The sequence below is a fragment of the Ambystoma mexicanum genome, chromosome 8 (genome assembly GCF_040938575.1).
Source record: "Ambystoma mexicanum isolate Mex_15411 chromosome 8, UKY_AmexF1_1, whole genome shotgun sequence".
NCBI classification, from domain to species: Eukaryota; Metazoa; Chordata; class Amphibia; order Caudata; family Ambystomatidae; genus Ambystoma; species Ambystoma mexicanum.
The window spans coordinates 1,249,636,263-1,249,650,114 of record NC_090929.1 but is presented as its reverse complement, the minus strand read 5'-3'; the positions used below and the strand labels follow the sequence as shown (position 1 = coordinate 1,249,650,114).

Here is a 13,852-nt window from a genome sequence, read left to right as displayed (position 1 = left end):
TTCTTCGCCGAACTCCGGCACCTGGGGGACAAAAGAAACCAACAAGGTGAGCCGGGAAAACCAAGAAATATAACTCTTATCAGCATAGACTTGCCTGATTTACCACCAGAGGCATTATTCTGTAACTCTCCACATCTTCATGTGCCGCACCTGCAAAGAGAGAGAGAAAACAACACGTTAAACACATGCAACATTTACCGGACAGCGTCGGGTAATACAGACTCTTACCTGAGCGCCATCAGCTACCGTGAGAGCATCTTCTCACAAACTCAGCTGCAAGACAAGGAAGGAAGGGGGGGAAACAAGAGTGAACATCGGACATATTGAACTCTATGAACCTGATACTCACTGGTCCACGCCAGGAACCTCAGAGTCAATACTCTCCGGAACTCTCCCACGCCTTCAAACCAGTGAAGTAACTGGCATCAACGCGCCCCTGCAATCCATGCAGGATGGAGAGCTCATCTTTCAAGAGTATAAGGTGAGATTGCTGAGAGGGCACTTCAGAGGTGATTAGTGGGGAGGACTGTGGGGGTGCCATCTCTAGAATCCACGGGTGGCTAAATACACCTCTCCCCTTGCAGGAGAATACTTCTATGGGTCAAGCAGACAAGATTAGGAGGGCCAGTCCAGTCAGTCATCTCTGCACTACGCATTACGTTGGTGGAGTCCGCAGCCGTCCGGGTCCGACCGACGCCCCTGTGGGAGCCAGGTGAGCGTAACATGAAGGAATTAGGAGTCCTTTTTTCAAATATTGACTTCAACAGTAATTAGGATCCTTTTAAAACATGATTTGCCATGTTAGAGAGCCACAGAACGTTGAATGAATTTGGAGTCTGTGCTTGGATGCTGGTAGATGGATGCAACAAAAAAAACTGCAGAGGAATTATGACTTATGTAAGGAAGGCCTGGTATCAAACAGTGAAGACAGACATAAGTGATTACAATTCAAGGGTATTTATTGAACTTCAGTCGGTTGGTTGAACGCCTATCTAATCCTTAATCATAGGATGGGAGCAAGCTACGACCATCAAATAAAAATAACACAGTCCTAGTGGAGTCTCTCTCAAAATAAAAGGGCCTATACTAATAAACCTATTGCCAATCCTTACTTCTAAATACAAAATGTGCGGGACAACAACATAGGCAAAAGAAGTGTTCAAGAAATATGTCAGGATAGTTCAGCACTTGGCTTCCCTTCCCCACGTTTTCAGCACATGACAAGGAAGCACATTTGAGCTTCACACACACTCTGGCTTCTTGGCCATGAGGAAACCGTTCAAAGCATAGGTATCAGTGCCTTCTGACAAAGTCTTTCTCCCAATGACGGTCTCTTATTGCAGCGTGCCTGACTAAGCAAACAAACACCAAAGTTCCTTTCTTATCAGGATTTTCACATTCACAGGTTTGCAATTGGTCTCCCTCGTTTGGTGTCGGACAACGGATCACGCTCGTTCGGGCTCAGACTCCTTTCTATCAAAAACCGAAGACTTTCAATTGTGAAATGGGTTTTGCTTAAACCGTCTCAGGACCACTTCAATTCACAGCATTTCTTATTCTTTATCTTTTACTTTAGTTTCTGCCACTTCTTGGCTCAATATCTTACAAGGGCTTTCGAGATTGAGCACATTCAAGGTGCCAGACCACTCTGTCACAAATATTGGATCTTCTTTGCTACAGTTCAAACGTCCATCAGCCGTCAGGCTGACCTTGCATCTTTCATCACATGTGTTTAGCAATCTTTATCCTTGCTCTTTGTATACAGTGTTGCCGCTTGCAACCTTGACTTCAACACAGACAGGTATTGTCTCAGTTTCCCCAACTCACCGGCTGTGTTGATCTGTCTTTGATGTTGGAGCCAAGGAGGGTACCAGAGCAGCTGCTGCTTCTCTCCTACTCGATCAGCTGGGCAGGAGGGCCCCGGGTATCTCCGAAAATACAATACAGGATTCTTCAGTCTGGTTTCCGGGCATTATGCTCTGAAATCCGAAGGTGTCTAGAAAGCAATGGTTTTCCGCTGGAAAGGTTAAGGGTATCTCCGTCCTTGTGCACCCTTCTTGGTTTGCCGTCTGACGTCCCTCGTTCAGTTGCCGTCTCGAAACTGCTGTTCCTTTGTGTGCTTTGCTTTGCTCAGAGTGTGCTCTCATGCTCCGCCTTTTATCCGTGTGGGGAAATTTAATGGAAGTCAGGTGTGAATGATAACCATTAACTGCCTGACCTTGCCTGACCATAGTATTGGGACACGTCAGGTACACGGCTTGGTGTGAGTCTTTTTTCTCTCAGAGTGGGCTGTCCGTGTGAAAGTGTTTGTGCAGGAAAGCAGAAGTGGGGGTAGAGTTTCCAAATATCCTACTGGATAGGATGGGGTAAAGGTGTTGCAGGGAACAGAGGGATACTGCGTCTCGCCATCAGGTGTCCCACTCCCCTCACCTAGGTGATGCTCCCGCACTGGTCCACCCCAGGAACCGGATGACATATCCCTGAGGACTAGCAGTTGAGACACCTTCTGGTTTCTAATACTTTGCAAGCTAACAATATCCCATCCCCCTCTTTGCTTATTATATTTTTGTCTCCTGCTCTGGTAATTCTGCTAGCTGATGAGGCGCGATTTTCCACGGACTTTCGATCTGTTGCAGTAGGTTTTTTAGTGACCTTAAGCACTGTAAGGCGAGCGCCAAACATTTCCCAGATAATATCAGTATCAGAAGTAGTCTGTACGATAATTCCATCCACAGTCTTAAGAATGTCCACATTTGCCATCTAAGACCATCATCTACCCTACCAGCTGTGTTCTTAATTTCGTAGCTTGTTTTGTTAAAGGGCATAGGAACCTCATAGTGATTCTTGTTTGTGGTTTTTTACACAGTCAGTAATCCTTTACAGATGTCATAGTACACAAGTAATTGGAATGGTCCCCCTCCAAGATTTTAAGATTGATATCTTATTGGCCTCGTAGATTTTCTTTGCTCTTACATAGAGAAAGCGGATATGATCTCCCTGATGTAAAATGCTGAGCAGTCCCAGAGTACTGGTTCATCCTTGTTTCCACCACTATGTTGTTCTATTTAGGCTAACATTTAGGTCTTGAAATAGCTGACGATTTGCTGTTCATCTTTTCTAATTGCTCTAACTTTTATTATGTTATTTTAACAGCGAGAACAGATCTGTAACTATGATTGATTCATGGAATTAAAGATGCTCTACTTTTGAAATATCCTCCGTTATGTCAATTATTTTGTTTCCATAACTTGTACACACTCATCGTCCGGTCTTGGAGCTTACAAGTACCTCCATGTGGCCACTCGTGCTTCAGCCCTTGTACGCAACTTCCTGATGTTTTGATCTTCAACCAACATCGTTTGGACTACTCTGCTTTCCTGAAGAAATCCTTCACTCCTCTATTGGTAAATGTTTTGTCTTTGGAGTGTCATGTTGGAGGAACAACAAAAAACTCAGTTCATACAATCGGGAAGTCTTGCAACATTTTAAACTACTTCCCTTGCAGTGCTCCACAAAGAGAGTAAAACGACTTTGACAAGCAGCCCCTCCCAATACCATCCCACGCCCTACTGTGTAGATGCAAATAAAAAATAATATAATTGAGAGAAAGATGCAGGTTGCTGTAACATCGGAGGTCTTTTGAATTAGTCATGGAAGAAGAGAAGAACTGTGTCATTATGACAAGGGAGGCTGCAGATGCTGGAGGCTATAACGAAATATACCTATTTCCTTAAATTAGTGGAAACATGTGCATTTGCTGAAATCTGGGAATTTGAAAATATATTTCTAATTTTTTTAACAAATCTATTTGGAGATGTGATCTAACTCGTAACCCTGCATCAGATCGAATTGTAAAATAGTGCTTCAACTGTTAATTATTTTTTCCAGGTATTACTCTGCGCTAAAAACCATGGAATATCTAGAAATCATGTACCTTCCTAAAATGGGCCAGTATCGCTTTTGCCAAATAATGGTAGAAAATCTTCCCAAATTGCGTGAGGAAATAAAAGAAATTTCAATGTCGGATCTGAAGGATTTTTTAGAAAGTATTAGAAAACATTCTGACAAGATAGGGGAGACTGCAATGAAGCAGGTGAGTGCCACATATGAGAATGCACGCCCATCTTGATTTAAATAATGAAGAATGCACGTAATGTGAATTAAATGAAAGGGTTGATTTGTTAACTTGATACATGACCTGTTTATTTCTTGTTGTCCATGTGTTAAATCGTAAAATATGGCGGTTTTGATAATAGACGGGACCTCTAGATCCAGATTGTGTTAACGAGAAGACTGGTAGCATTAGAAAGTCTTTATTACAACTGCCAAACAGTATCATGCATTGCAGAGAATTACACCCACACTGCAATAATGAGGACAATGATTAAAACCAGCATTACAAAACACAGTAAAACACCCACTGGTTTCCCTTCCTACCGTCATGAAACCGCTCATAACTCACGCCAGGCGGGATCCGCAAGCTGAGCACACACATTCTGAGCACCAGTGCGTTTAAAAAACATGATCAAAGGCTGTGTAACTCGCATCACATTAGGGCTATTGAGGCTTTTCATTTCGAGTGCTACAGACTTAGAATAAGTGCTCAGTGTAATATTCTTCTGCAAGTGTTTGAAGTGCATAGCAGCCTGGGTGAGAATATCATATCTGCTGCTCCTAAAGGTGTGCTGAATTCTGCGCCCTTGTGAGAGCTTGGGCGAAACATTGATAGCTTCCATCAGCCTGCAGAGAGCACTCACTGGTCATGTGAGTGAGCCTTGGCTGAGCCATTCAGTGGAATGTTGGGACCCTATCTGTGCATATTTAGGAGCTTTGGGTGTCACCCTAAGTTACCCAGGATAATCCAGACGTGGACCCCTTGCTCAGTGTGCTTAGAGAGGCACAGCTTCACCTCACTGAGAGGGCCGACTAGGCCGAAAATCACGTGTCTATGGTTGCTGTTGGTACTCTGGCACAGAGGCGAGTTACCTAGAATTTCGGTGCTGCCCTTGTGGGTGGGACAAAGACTGATATGCAAATGGTTATTTCTCCTTTGTGAAAGGTACAGAGAGCTAAAACGTGGTTGTAGACCCTCCCGAGTGGGCACCTTCCCATAGAACAGGTAATTTGACCATTTTCTTTCTCGGTATAGGGGCTCCCAGACCTTTCTATCGATTGCCAGTGTTAGTTTTGGGTAGTAGGCTCCTGTGAGTTTGTCTGTCTGTAAGGCATGACTAAATAATTCAGATGCAGGTAAGCAAAAGGGAAAAATCTAATACAGATCACCAGCTTTTTTCGGGGTTCCTCTCTATATAGCTCTGGTATGATTCTCAACAAAATGTTCAGATGGCTCTGCTTTATTTTACTGAAGGGCACCTGAGAGGTTGTCAGTTGAACAAGCCCCTTGCGATATTTGAAACTGTGACGATACAGAACACCTGACCTGACCTGACACTTCTGATATAAAATAGGCAGTTTGAGTGTAATAAATGGTGAAGTAAAAATAGTCATCCAGTGACTGAATGCCACGTAAATAAGGGGGTGTGTGCCACCTGCTACTACGGGTAAATAAGTTGCGGTGATGAATGATTTTTTTTATCATGGTCCTATCTTTTAAACCTTTTCCCAATTAAAGCACATAGTGCCATGCTATTTAACAGCGAAAGGTGCATTTTATGTGTGGATCTTTTGTTCCAATTTACGACAATGAGGTACATTTTGGATGAGCAGTAACGTTGTGTAAGGCTTTTACGCCTTCCATTAACGTCACGGCTCATTTTCATTCATCTCTATGGTGCAGTGGAGGGGTGGTACGCAACTTGTGTTTCTGCTGCTCCCTTCCTCTCCGCCATAAAAATCCTCCACCATTTGCGCCGGCATGCTTTTTCATGCTGGCCCAAATGCTGGGGACCCCTATGGAGTCCGCCGACTTTTTGCACAAGCAAAAAGCGGCAGACTCCATTCCATTGTAAACCATGCCTGCAATGTGCATATGGCAGTCAGCATTTACTCTATTTGCACGGCAGAGTGCAAAAGGGTAGGGCAAAAGATGGTGTTCATGTGCAAATGATGAAAACGTGGCTGCAGGGAGCCGTTTGCATTGAAGTGCTAATGTAATGGCTCCACGCGGCCAAATTACGTGCTCGAGGAAAATGAGGGCTAATGTGCTCCTGGGTGCTATTTTGCAAAATAGTTCAGCACAGGAGAGTGTATCTCCGGAAAGGATATTTACACTTGATTATAATGTTTTTCTCACAGGATAAATGTATTCAGTGTTGGACAGTTTTCCTGTGAGGTGGTGGTAGCAGTCTTTTTGGACTGATGAACTTAACTAATTTGATTGTTTATAAACATACTAGTGTACAAGCCCGTGTAGACGGGCCAAAGAGTGAAGGTTTTCATTAACAGGACTATGATATATCCTAACCCTAGAGATCCCTCTAGCGGTGACAACAGGCGAAGCTATGCGAATTGCACTACTGTATATCGGGGCTCTTATTATATTAGGATAAGGTGGCATTTTGAAATCTCATATAAGGCCTGATATATTTATTTGCTACAGTTTGGTTAAAATATCATGTTAAGATGAGAATGAATTGTGCAGCTAGTAAGGAGGGTGCTCTTTGTGGTCATTTTTGATGAAATAAGACCAAAGTAAAGTTAACTACATATTTTATATTACCAAACAAATCACATCAGCCAGCTGTCTAACAGTCACAGGGGCGAACATCCAAAGCCATATTTCCTCTCCTGAAGTTGATGTCAGTCAAGAACTTTTGTGCAACAGGCAAGTTCCAACACTCTGTTTGCAGATAAAGGTGGAGCACTTGTCTTGATGGATACCTGACTCTATGACAAAGGATGTCGAAAACTATTGGAAGACATGTGCACTTATAAACCACTTGACAACGACCCTGCTATGGGTATCATCTCAATTATACAGACAACTGTGGAGAAAGCTGAGACTATGAATTGGATCTCTGAAAAAACAGCAGAATACCTTATCCAAAAACATCCTGTCACACCGGTGTTCTATGGACTCCCCAAAATTCATAAAAATTTAAATGATCCACCATTCCGTCCTATCGTCACTGGGACAGACAGCATTTTCCAGCCCCTTGCTATCTACTTAGACACTGCCCTTCAACCAGCAGTCCAATCGATCAGCACATATCTCAAAGACACCACTCACTTCCTGAGAAGCTTACAAGCATTACAACTGGAGGATAACGCTGTACTTCTGTTCACAATGGATGTGAATAGTTTATACACTTCCAATCCACATTCCGAAGGTATAGAAGCTATGGATTGGTTCCTATTGACTCACAGAGATGTGAACATCAACAAAGTCTTCGCACTGGAACTGTTACATATCATACTTTACAATAATTACTTCAGGTATAACGGACAATACTATTTCCAAATCTCAGGTACTTCGATGGGGTCTTCAGTAGCCCCATCCTATGCTAACATTTTTATGTACCACTTCGAGAAAACACACGTACTGGACAACCCCAGATGGCATGACAAGATACAAACCTGGCTAAGATATATCGACGACATATTTGGGATTTGGAAAGATACAGAAGCAGAACTGTTCGAATTTTGGAATTTCCTAAACAACTGTAACCAAAGAATTGGCTTTACAATGGATATCGGTAAACCTACGGTGAATTTCCTAGACGTCACAGTGGAATATACTAGCACGCACATGAAAACTAAGATCTTCCGTAAACCCACAGATGTGAACAGCTGTCTGCATCATGCAAGTCATCACCCTAAACATCTAAAAGACAATCTACCGTACAGTCAGTTATTACGACTTAAAAGAATTACCTCTGAAACGGACACACTACAAGAAGAATACAATACCATGAAGAAAAGGTTCTTAGACAGAGGATTTCCGCCAGAGACCATCGATAAAGCCATCATACGCACTGAGACACAGGACAGAAACGTACTTTTACAGGCCAATCGTAGGAGAGAAGACAAAAATCTGATACATTCGCTAAAATATTCAAGCCAAAGTTTCCAAATGAAGAGAATCATTCATAAAAACTGGAACCTGATCAAATCAGATGAAACTCTTATCAAATTTGTTTCCGGACCCGCCCATGATGGCTTATAAACGTGGAAAGAACTTTAGGGACCAATTAATAAGAGCCGAAAGGAGTAAATCTACAACTCAGAAAACCCTAAGTAAACCGAAATGTGGCACTTTCGCCTGCCTGCATTGCCAGCATTGTAACAACCTAATTAAAGGAGACCACATTCGTCACCCACATACGGGTAAAAAAATCATTTTGAAGCATTTTGTGACATGCGACACCAAAAATGTCATCTACGCAATTCGCTGCCCTTGTGGGAAATACTATGTCGGCAAGACAAACAGAAGGGCAAAGGATAGATGGACGGAACACAAATCGTGCATCAGGACACAGAACATTAAATCACCAGTCTTCAGACACTTCCGGGACTCAAGACACAACGTCTGCCAAATGCGATTAGTGATTTGGAAGTTCTACACCCCCTCAGCAGGGGAGGAAACCTACCTAAACTACTGGCCCAGAGAGAACTGTTCTGGATCAATAAACTTGACGCAATGACCCCACTGGGCCTTAATGAGGACTACTATTTAGGACCCTTTCTGTAAACAGGGTATTGTTCAAATTTACACAATGCTTGTCTATTATTCCGAAATGTGTCTATAAACTACAACAACTATCTAGGACCCTTTCTGTTAACATGGGTATTGTTCTAAATCACACAATGCTTTTCCAATATCCCGTAATGTGTTTATAAATCATGACAACTGTGAGAAAGGTATTGATATTAGATTGTACACCCTTCTGTTTTGGGTTAGACTACTTGTATACGTGTCTATTCTCTACTTTCTTTTTTGATATGTGGATATGTAAAAGTTTGATAGGTTAGACTACTTGTATACGTGTCTATTCTCTACTTTCTTTTTTGATATGTGGATATGTAAAAGTTTGATATTTTAATCTTCCTGATGGTTAACATTGAGACACAACATTGCCCACCAAACCAGAATCCTGATCTTGCTCACTTATGTAGCTCACTAGAATGGCCTTTAGCCGTAAATATCATTTTGTTGTAGTATTAGGTCTTTATACAACATCATAATCTTCGGTACCTCTCCTATACACAGCGTAATAGTGAGTCTTGATTATATTCGTTTTCATTCGTTTTCACAAGTTCGAATAGCGCGTTACAAAAGTGACGTCATCATTTCATTTCCAGTCTTGTTTACATTGATTACGTGGTAGCGGGGGACGTGTCTCTAACGTCGCCCGCACACGCACATCTTAACAATTTCTGACATTTCAACGCTCGCGCGTGCGCGAGTGATGTCACAGCTCTTACACTCAGTATAAATAAGCGGTCAACGGCGGATGCGGTAGGTGAGCATTGCTTCCTGCCCGCGTACCCGCCGTGGACCGTTCCTGCTTCCTGTATCTAATTGTAAGTCTTTTCTTCCTTACACTTTTAGGCTATCTCTCTAGCCTACACAAATTGTAAGCACTTATGCTCTTATTCTCCCATAGGAGAAAGGAGCTTCTTTACCAGACTATCTACAGCAACCAGCTGCCCTCTCCCTGCACTTGAATCCATTTTCCTAATAGAAGAAGGGTGAGCTCTTCCTCTCTCTCTCCCCCTACCTTATATTAAGGTTTTATTTTTTTATATTTATTTTCATTTTACACTTGACTATTCCTAGGCATTTTTTACTCTCAACACAGTTTACTTATGTAAATTAAAGGTTCATGATGGGTTTAAATCTCGATTAATCTGCATTATTGTCACATATGACACAATACCTATGTACTAATATGTACAAGATGAATCAAACTATTGCTCTGTGAAAAAATTACACCGCAGTCAAGACAGGTCCATTGAGATACTTGCAAAGGGATGCGCCTCTTTATAAATTATTTTTCTGACTGCTTGCTAAACAAAGTGATGTAACTTGGTTTGCTATTGATTTCTCTTTACTTTCTTTAAAATAACATTAATAAATGTTGGACTAATTTTTTGTAGATTGAAGTGAAAGAATTGTTGAAATACTTATGCCCCTGATGAAGAGAAAATGAATCTCGAAACGCGTTGGGCCAACCTGAAAATAATAAAGAAGGAGAATATTTCTCTTACTCTAAACCAACAGAATTGTTAAATGTCATTTTTTTTAAATATTGAATTTATTAACACTGTCACTCTACATTTGTTTACACGCTATATGTGGATAAATATATAAAAAAAAGCCTTTTCTAAATTATCCAGACCTGTCATTACATCTCTTTAGGCTTATTGCCTCATTGACAGTGTGCAGGGGACGCAGTTTTTCAAGATTTGGATTCCTTTGTGTTCGCTAGAGCAGTAATACTACCCCGCATAGACTATTGCAATGCACTGTTGGGGGGAGCTAATAAAGCTGATATCCAACAGTTGCAGAAGATAAAAAATGCAGCTGTTAGAATTGTTTTCCAGATGAAAAGCTCGGAACCCACCAGTACGGCCAGAAGAAAACTTCACTGGCTTCCAGTGGCAGCTCATATCCAATTTAAAATACTTACCACATGTCATAAGTGTATTTTTAGAAACGCTCCTGCTTATTTGAAGGAAAAGATAAATGTCAATCAACTAACAAGAAGCTTACGTTCCTCGGTTGGGTCTCTGTTAGCTTTGCCCCGGATAAAAAGGTCTCGTGGTTTAGGTAGGGCCTTTTGTGTCCGAGGCGCGCAAGCCTGGAATTCTCTTCCGACACAGATGCGCCTGACAGAAAACCACCTTGTTTTTCGTAAACAGTTGAAGACTATATTGTTTGGATAGAATAACTCCAGCTCTGTCTGTCTTGCAACTACTTCTGTCTTTCGGCGCCTGGATGCCTGCGGGCTTTGGCGCCTTATAAGTGTAATTAACATAACATAACATAACTTCGGAAACTTTTTCAGCAGAGGGCGTCCTGCGTCGATGACGTCGGGTCGATGTCCCTCCAAGGCCTCCGTCGAGGGCGACGTCACCGGATGTTACAAATAGGACGCACAGCGCCTGTAGCCTCAGTTCTGTTTTTTCCGCGAACATGTTGCTTCGTGAATCTCGGCGCACCTCTTGTGTTATCATCGTTGAGATGTCTTTTTGTTCGACCCCTCCGACTCCGCGGTCTGGCTTCAAGACGTGTCGGGAATGCAAGTCTAAAATTTCGATCACCGACCCGCATCGCATTTGTTTGGGGTTCCTGGGCGAGTCGCACAACACCGACGACTGCTCGAAATGCCAGTCGCTGACTGCCAAGGCCTTGCGGGAGCAGAAGGGGAAGCTCCAGGTAGGTAGGGGCTCTAAGCCTGTTAAGTCCCGTACATCCAAATCGTTCAAGGGGGTTTCCACCGACGACTCGAGGGGTGACTCTCCATGTTGGAAGGAGTCCCGGCGATCTCGGTCCCGGAGGGGTTACCGCCATTCTTCTTCCTCGTCCCGGCACTATAAGAAGTGCCATCACCGGTCGCCTTCCCTGTCGTCCTCGGAGGATGGTACATCGAGGAAGATCGCATGCCCGACGAAGTCCTCGACTCTGGTGGAATGGGCTGCGTTTAAAGTGTTAGCGATGTTTCAATCGCAGGGCACGGGTCCGGTCGCGCCTTCTACCGAAGCCGGCCAGGATCGGTCTCGTACCGTGGCTCGCAACCCTTCGGGCTTGGGTCCGCGACGCGACTCGGGAGCCTTCGAGGTCCCATACGGACAAGGATTCAAAAAGTCGCAAGAGACGTGCTTCTAGGTCTCAGTCCTCGTCTCCAGCAAGACCGCAGCAACCTACTGAGGGCTCGAGTAGTCGACGCCGTGTCTGTCTGACTTGGACGTTGACGCTTTGCCGTCGTATCAGCCCATGGCGCCGTCAGCACCTGTATCGATCTCGACGCAGAAGCCTTTGGTGCTCACAACGTCGAGGTTATCAACGCTCTCTGCGTCAAAGCCTTCGGCACTATCGGTGCCTTCGGGGATTTTTTCCTGAAATTTGCCTTTGGAGTACCCCATGTGGTGGATCCTCCTAGGAAGGCTACAGTGAAGTCTGTGAGGCCAGTTTTGGACTCTAGGCCCTCTTCTGTCACCAGGCCCGGGTTTTAACTCCCTCTGTCTGACATATATGAAGAGGAAGAATGGTCTGAATTTGAGGACCCTGGTGAACTTGATGAAGCTCCGATGTTTTCTGGAGACAGTCAGTTGGAGGAGTTCAGTCAGACCCTCCATGATGCCAGTGGGTTGGACACTTCTCCGGAAGTGGAATTTGGTAGGCCTGAGCCTGGGGCTCAGGCAGAGTCTTCATACCGGAGGCTCATGGCTAGGGTCTCGGAGTATCTGGTCTGGTCCAGTTCTCCTGAAGACTTTGCGCAGGATGATCTAACGGACATCTTAGTTAAAGATCCGTCCTTTGACCCAGTTTTACCAATTCATTTCACCTTGCAGAAAAGGGTGGCAGCTGCTTGGCAGTCCCTGGAATCTCTTCCGGCTGTTAACAAATCTTTGACAAAGAATTACTGCCCTTCCGTTAGCGACCCCAGCTATTTATCTACTCACCCCACTCCCGAGAGTTAGGTGGTTCAGGCGGCTACAGCCACCTCGAGGCAGGCGGCGTACCCTACCATCCCTCAGGATAGAGACGACGAGCGCTTTGGCGGTTGGGGCCGGAAGGTATTTTCTGCTGAGAGCATGGCCTTGAAATCGGCCAACTCCACTTGGCCTTGGCAAGGTTTTCACACACTCTGTGGAACTGTTTCTTTAGCGGCTGAGCATATTCCTGAGGGGGAAGAAAGGGATGGGTTCCTTGGACTCGTGCAAGATAGTAAGAATGCCATGTGCGAATCCCTACAGTCGGGTTTGGATACGGCTGACCGTGTTAACCGATCCATGCCTGCGAGCACTGTTATACGCAGGTTTGCGTGGTTGCGGAAGTCGGGTTTTGCTCCAGATGTGCAGGCCCGTCTTCTCAACATGCCCTTTGGTGGCGCACCTTTGTTTGGCAGCAAGATTGATGAGAGCCTTGAGAGGTTGCAGACATCGAAAGCTGCGGTTAAATCTTTAAGCGCAGCTGTTAGGGAGAATTCTCATTTATGGCTAATTTCCCTCACCTAGTCCCTCAGCAGCTTTGGTGGATTTCAGGGGTTTATTTTTTTCCATCTGGTAAGAGTGTGAACCTTTTTCCACTCTTACAAGTGGTTTGCCATGTGTATTTCTACTGTTTGTGTGATCTTGGGCTCTGGAGCTACACCACTCCTTGAGCCCCACTTTTTGTGTGTGTTATACAGCACCTTCAGTGCAGTGACAAAGGGTTGTCTTTGAGACTTCCCACTGACTCCATTTTTCTGGGGCTGACTACTGTCCCCCAGAAACAGGTAAAGTTGGCATTTACTTTATGTAGTCATTTAAACTGCAGACCCAGTACACCCCATCTTACATGGAGTACTGGGAAGGGTTAATTGATACCCCCGGGTACGCTCACGCATTATAAATGAGAAAACAAAAACAAAACAAACAAGATAGGATGAATTGGATAATGTCTTTACGCCACGTGGGCCACCAATAATTTCGTTTTACCTTGGCTAGGGTTTTAGCGATTCCGGGGTGGCCCTCATTCAAGGAATCATGATAACCGGACATGACTTGTTCTCGTAGTTGTTCTCGTAGTTCTTGGTTTGGTAAGAATAAACGATTCCTGAAGTACGGCAACTGATCTTTTATCATGTAATGTTCTCCTTGTGCACTCCATGCTTGTAATTGCTCCGGACTCATCAGGTTTTGGATTTCTTAATGTAATTCTTTCTGAGTTATGGTTGCTGTGATT

At 43.9% G+C, this 13,852-nt stretch overlaps 1 protein-coding gene across 4 annotated transcripts in view; it reads left to right on the top strand.

Annotated features, from left to right (window-relative positions):
- The window catches only part of EXOC6 (exocyst complex component 6), a 2,769,442-nt gene that overhangs the window by 951,513 nt on the left and 1,804,077 nt on the right, over window positions 1-13,852 (top strand). For all 4 annotated transcript variants that reach the window (XM_069611363.1, XM_069611365.1, XM_069611364.1 and 1 more), the window contains exon 6: window positions 3,889-4,093. In XM_069611363.1, the coding sequence (XP_069467464.1) occupies window positions 3,889-4,093 (205 nt within the window). The remainder of the gene's footprint in view (window positions 1-3,888; window positions 4,094-13,852) is intronic.